General features: G+C 41.3%; 1 protein-coding gene and 1 long non-coding RNA gene across 2 annotated transcripts in view; both read right to left on the bottom strand.

The window, feature by feature from the left end:
• Positions 1-82: 82 nt before the first annotated feature.
• The window catches only part of bdh1 (3-hydroxybutyrate dehydrogenase, type 1), a 12134-nt gene continuing 5334 nt past the window's right edge, over positions 83-6882 (bottom strand). Inside the window, exons 2-5 of the mRNA XM_029458179.1 lie at positions 1935-2045; positions 1711-1852; positions 1477-1629; positions 83-1234 (exon numbers count right to left, since the gene is read on the bottom strand). Of these exons, the coding sequence (XP_029314039.1) occupies positions 774-1234; positions 1477-1629; positions 1711-1852; positions 1935-2045 (867 nt within the window). The 3' untranslated portion in view covers positions 83-773. The remainder of the gene's footprint in view (positions 1235-1476; positions 1630-1710; positions 1853-1934; positions 2046-6882) is intronic.
• The window catches only part of LOC115025732 (uncharacterized), a 4648-nt gene continuing 3605 nt past the window's right edge, over positions 5840-6882 (bottom strand). The window contains exon 3 of the long non-coding RNA XR_003834236.1: positions 5840-6882. This exon is cut by the window's right edge and continues 376 nt beyond it. This is a non-coding gene — a long non-coding RNA (uncharacterized LOC115025732).

Raw genomic sequence — 6882 nt, forward strand, 5'->3', positions numbered from 1 at the left:
TCCATTTGTATGATGCGAGTACGCCACCTGGTGGATGTCTGTGTCATTACATTTACCATCAAATAAGACCTTCACCAAAACACTCCTTTTGGTCACTTTATTTCAAATCACTCTGGAAAAAAAGAAAAAAAATGATACTGTGATTGTAATATTTTCAAAATAAAATGCTGTTTTCATTCACATCATTCTATATTCAAATACTTTTCCATTAGGAAAAGGGGGTGGGGGGGTTTATTTTCCTATTTTCCAGCATGCGCATTAATCACATTGAAGTAGCGCGCAGGATCTCATGGTGCCTGTGAGACAAAGTGGGCTTGTGGTGTTGCGTAATTTTGCGTTGAGTCGAGCCAAAATGTCACCACGGCCTCAAAGTAGCTGACCCTGGTTTGTTCCGGCGGCAGCCACAACAGAACAGCAGGAGCCTTCTTCTTGAGCTCTACCAGCTTTGCTGCTCATGCCAGTCCGCAGCCTGGCCATATGGCAAAATATTACAAATATCAGGGAATAAAAAGACAAACAAGCTCTCTCTTTCTGTCGAGGTGATACCACAGCAAGCAATACAGATGCAGAAGTTAGAGGTACAAGTAAGAAAAAGTAGTTCCTACAATAATTCACTTGCAGTTTAAAAGAAAATAGGTTTTAAGGCTTAATGAGTGAATGTTTAAAGTGCTAAGGAACAGGTAGCAGAAGTCTAGCTCTGCGTCGCGCTACAAAGTTGATTATTATGCTGCTATATAAAAACGGAAAGAGCTCATACAGGAACGGCTCCTCTTTTAGAAGTAGAAGAAGTCCGATATGGCGGCGGGCAGATGGGTCATCAGCTGAAGTCTGATCCACCAGTGTGGCTCCACGGGGTTGTACCGCGTGTAAGGACACTTGGACGTGATGGCATCAGTGATGTCATCCAGAACAGGAGTCTCGTCCTTCTGTCCGCTGTTGCAGTGAGAGCGCAACACAGCCATGTGGTGCTCAAAGTGGGCCTTCCCATAATCCTCCTTCACATGCGAGGGTGCCTCGCTCCACAGGTTATTGGCCGTGCTGGCCATAGTGTCTCGGGTCATGAAGCCCGTGGCCACCAGCCCCGGCTCGATTATGGACACTTTAACTCCCCAGGTTTTCATCTCGTAGCGGAGGCAATCGGAAAAAGCTTCCACGCCGTATTTAGATACACAGTACGGTGACCACCAGGCATTTCCCATCCTCCCGTACAAACTGGTCAGGTTCACAACACGGCCTGCAGAGATTAAAGGGAATTCAGGCTTGCATTGTTAGAATTCTCAACAGAAACCACGAGAAACAACTTATTGGTTGGCTGCACCGCATCCTTACAAAGAGGAATTCTAAGAATGTTTATAATCCTTCTTAAAGAAGGAAAAGAGAAACAATTTGAACCGAGTAAAATGTTATTTTTGGACGCTCTTCAAAGTCATGTTCATGTGTCAGAAAGTGATAATGTGTAATACAATGCACACCGACCTTTGGCCTTGCGGATTAACGGCAGAACAGCTTTGGTGACCCTTATGGTGCCCCACAGGTTGACCTCTGACACCTGCTTGTAGGTGTCCATGGAAGTGAACTCTACTTCTCCGAACGTTGACACACTAGTGTTGTTCACCACAGCCCACAGACCTGGAACATGTGACACATTGTCAAAATAGGAAAGAAGTCCCTGATCTTCATTAGTGAACACATGTGAGATATTTAGAGTACCTCTTTCGGAGTCCTCCAGGTTGTCTTTGATATATTCTGCAGCCTGGCTCACCTGCTCTTCACTGCAGACATCCAGCTGCACTACCTTCAAGCGATCTGAATGAATGTCTTCCAGTTCCTTTGCACCCTCTCCACCTTTGTCCTGCAGTGCAAATAAATGCAGGTCGTAGTTACCTTTTTAACAGTTTCAGTAAATGAGAAGTTACTGGATGTTTTATCTGTACCTTAAAAAGACATCCAGCAAATACCATGAAGCCAAGCTTGTGCAGATGTTTGGCTAGTGCATTACCAAATCCACTGTCACAACCTGTAACAAGCACAGCCTTCCCCTTCACCTGCAGAGAGGGGCAGAATATAGCGATGCTTTTGTCATTTTTCCCCCAAGAGATGTATGAAGATATAAAGATATACAAAACATTTTCAGCCACTTTTGTTCTTTATGTAGAAAACGGCACCATTTCTATAGCGAATACACAATGTTTCATCAAGTAGCTGACTGAATATTAGGACTTTGTATTTACTTTTTTTTTCTTCGACATTCTATATCAGGGGTGTTTAACTAAACTTCTAAGAGGTCCAGTTAGAGAACATTTCCTCAAGCAAAGGTCCGGAGCATCATAATGTCTCACGTGCGTTATGTATTAGTGTGAGATATATTGAAGTAGCCGAGTAGCTGTATCAACGTCTGCACGTCAACAGCTGACTGTCAAATCTAATAAAGAACAATTTAAAAACATTTAGACAATATTTATTGGGACTTAACATTGAACTATACAGATATATATAATACTAGATATGTATAATGTTCTTCTCAGGCTGCTGTTACATCTTAACAATTGAACAGTTTAACAGTTTAACAGCTGCGCCGGTTAAAATAGAAGCGTCATTTTCATTTTCCTTGTATTGACTTGTGGTGGTGGTATGACTTTATAAAAACCAAAAATTCGACATGCCTGTGACTTTTTATCTTTTTGTTTTCGACATGCTATACTATGACTTTTTTTCTTCTTTTTTTTCGACATGCTATACTATGACTTTTTTTCCGACATGCTATACTATGACTTTTTTTCTTTTTTTTCAACATGCTATACTATGACTTTGTTTCTTTTTTTTTCGACATGCTATACTATGACTTTTTTTTCAACATGCTATACTATGACTTTGTTTCTTTTTTTCAACATGCTATACTATGACTTTGTTTCTTTTTTTTTCGACATGCTATACTATGACTTTTTTTCTTTTTTTTTCGACATGCTATACTATGACTTTGTTTCTTTTTTTTCGACATGCTATACTATGACTTTGTTTCTTTTTTTTTCGACATGCTATACTATGACTTTGTTTCTTTTTTTTTCGACATGCTATACTATGAGGTACACCTTCCAAACAAAACACTTGAAGGTCGGGAGTTCAATACCAGGCTTCCACAACATGCTATGACTTTGTTTCTTTTTTTTTCGACATGCTATACTATGACTTTTTTTCTCGACATGCTATACTATGACTTTTTTTTATTTCTTTCCGACGAGGCACTGTCCCCACCCCTGGTGGCAGACCGGGGTGGTGGTTACCCTATACAAAAAATCATTTTTTTTCGACATGCTATACTATGACTTTTTTTCTCGACATGCTATACTATGACTTTTTATTATTTCTTTCCGACGAGGCACTGTCCCCACCCCTGGTGGCAGACCGGGGTGGTGGTTACCCTATTCAAAAAAGGGTATTCTCAGCCTCGCTGGTAAAGTCTACACCAAGGTGCTGGAAAGGAGGGTTCGGCCGATAGTCGAACCTCTGATTGGGGGGGGGATTGAAGGGGAACAATGAATAAGGCCATGGTGGTGATGGCCTAGTGGTCTAGAGGTACACCTTCCAAACAAAAGACTAGAAGGTCGGGAGTTCAAAACCAGGCTTCCACGACATGCTATACTATGACTTTTTTTCTTTTTTTTTCGACATGCTATACTATGACTTTTTTTCCGACATGCTATACTATGACTTTTTTTTATTTCTTTCCGACGAGGCACTGTCCCCACCCCTGGTGGCAGACCGGGGTGGTGGTTACCCTATTCAAAAAATCATTTTTTTTTTGACATGCTATACTATAACTTTTTTTCTTTTTTTTTCGACATGCTATACTATGACTTTTTTTCTCGACATGCTATACTATGATTTTTTTTTATTTCTTTCCGACGAGGCACTGTCCCCACCCCTGGTGGCAGACCGGGGTGGTGGTTACCCTATACAAAAAATCATTTTTTTTCGACATGCTATACTATGACTTTTTTTCTCGACATGCTATACTATGACTTTTTTTTATTTCTTTCCGACGAGGCACTGTCCCCACCCCTGGTGGCAGACCGGGGTGGTGGTTACCCTATTCAAAAAAGGGTATTCTCAGCCTCGCTGGTAAAGTCTACACCAAGGTGCTGGAAAGGAGGGTTCGGCCGATAGTCGAACCTCTGATTGGGGGGGGGATTGAAGGGGAACAATGAGTGAGGGCCATGGTGGTGATGGCCTAGTGGTCTAGAGGTACACCTTCCAAACAAAACACTAGAAGGTAGGGAGTTCAAAACCAGGCTTCCACGACATGCTATACTATGACTTTTTTTCTTTTTTTTTCGACATGCTATACTATGACTTTTTTTCTTTTTTTTTCGACATGCTATACTATGACTTTTTTTTCCGACATGCTATACTATGACTTTTTTTTATTTCTTTCCGACGAGGCACTGTCCCCACCCCTGGTGGAAGACCGGGGTGGTGGTTACCCTATTCAAAAAATCATTTTTTTTCGACATGCTATACTATGACTTTTATTCCGACATGCTATACTATGACTTTTTTTCTTTTTTTTTGACATGCTATACTATGACTTTTTTTTATTTCTTTCCGACGAGGCACTGTCCCCACCCCTGGTGGCAGACCGGGGTGGTTGTTACCCTATTCAAAAAATCTTTTTTTTTCGACATGCTATACTATGACTTTGTTTCTTTTTTTTTTCGACATGCTATACTATGACTTTTTTTTCGACATGCTATACTATGACTTTTTTTCCGACATGCTATACTATGACTTTTTTTTATTTCTTTCCGACGAGGCACTGTCCCCACCCCTGGTGGCAGACCGGGGTGGTGGTTACCCTATTCAAAAAATCATTTTTTTTCGACATGCTATACTATGACTTTTTTTTCGACATGCTATACTATGACTTTTTTTTCGACATGCTATACTATGACTTTTTTTCCCGACATGCTATACTATGACTTTGTTTCTTTTTTTTCGACATGCTATACTATGACTTTTTTTTCGACATGCTATACTATGACTTTTTTTTCGACATGCTATACTATGACTTTGTTTCTTTTTTTTTCGACATGCTATACTATGACTTTGTTTCTTTTTTTTTCGACATGCTATACTATGATTTTTTTTTATTTCTTTCCGACGAGGCACTGTCCCCACCCCTGGTGGCAGACCGGGGTGGTGGTTACCCTATTCAAAAAAGGGTATTCTCAGCCTCGCTGGTAAAGTCTACACCAAGGTGCTGGAAAGGAGGGTTCGGTCGATAGTCGAACCTCTGATTGGGGGGGGGGGGATTGAAGGGGAACAATGAGTGAGGGCCATGGTGGTGGTGATGGCCTAGTGGTCTAGAGGTACACCTTCCAAACAAAACACTTGAAGGTCGGGAGTTCAATACCAGGCTTCCACAACATGCTATGACTTATTTTCTTTTTTTTTCGACATGCTATACTATGACTTTGTTTCTTTTTTTTTCGACATGCTATACTATGACTTTTTTTTCGACATGCTATACTATGACTTTTTTACCGACATGCTATACTATGACTTTTTTTTATTTCTTTCCGACGAGACACTGTCCCCACCCCTGGTGGCAGACCGGGGTGGTGGTTACCCTATTCAAAAAAGGGTATTCTCAGCCTCGCTGGTAAAGTCTACACCAAGGTGCTGGAAAGGAGGGTTCGGCCGATAGTCGAACCTCTGATTGGGGGGGGGATTGAAGGGGAACAATGAGTGAGGGCCATGGTGGTGGTGATGGCCTAGTAGTCTAGAGGTACACCTTCCAAACAAAACACTAGAAGGTCGGGAGTTCAATACCAGGCTTCCACGACATGCTATACTATGACTTATTTTCTTTTTTTTTCGACATGCTATACTATGACTTTTTTTTATTTCTTTCCGACGAGGCACTGTCCCCACCCCTGGTGGCAGACCGGGGTGGTGGTTACCCTATTCAAAAAAGGGTATTCTCAGCCTCGCTGGTAAAGTCTACACCAAGGTGCTGGAAAGGAGGGTTCGGCCGATAGTCGAACCTCTGATTGGGGGGGGGATTGAAGGGGAACAATGAGTGAGGGCCATGGTGGTGATGGCCTAGTGGTCTAGAGGTACACCTTCCAAACAAAACACTAGAAGGTCGGGAGTTCAAAACCAGGCTTCCACGACATGCTATACTATGACTTTTTTTCTTTTTTTTTCGACATGCTATACTATGACTTTTTTTTATTTCTTTCCGACGAGGCACTGTCCCCACCCCTGGTGGAAGACCGGGGTGGTGGTTACCCTATTCAAAAAATCATTTTTTTTCGACATGCTATACTATGACTTTTTTTCCGACATGCTATACTATGACTTTTTTTCTTTTTTTTTTACATGCTATACTATGACTTTTTTTTATTTCTTTCTGACGAGGCACTGTCCCCACCCCTGGTGGCAGACCGGGGTGGTGGTTACCCTATTCAAAAAATCATTTTTTTTCGACATGCTATACTATGACTTTTTTTTCGACATGCTATACTATGACTTTTTTTCCCGACATGCTATACTATGACTTTTTTTCCGACATGCTATACTATGACTTTTTTTTATTTCTTTCCGACGAGGCACTGTCCCCACCCCTGGTGGCAGACCGGGGTGGTGGTTACCCTATTCAAAAAATCATTTTTTTTCGACATGTTATACTATGACTTTTTTTCCGACATGCTATACTATGACTTTTTTTCTTTTTTTTTTACATGCTATACTATGACTTTTTTTTATTTCTTTCTGACGAGGCACTGTCCCCACCCCTGGTGGCAGACCGGGGTGGTGGTTACCCTATTCAAAAAATCATTTTTTTTCGACATGCTATACTATGACTTTTTTTTCGACATG

Source organism: Cottoperca gobio, chromosome 20 (genome assembly GCF_900634415.1).
Source record: "Cottoperca gobio chromosome 20, fCotGob3.1, whole genome shotgun sequence".
Taxonomy (NCBI): domain Eukaryota; kingdom Metazoa; phylum Chordata; class Actinopteri; order Perciformes; family Bovichtidae; genus Cottoperca; species Cottoperca gobio.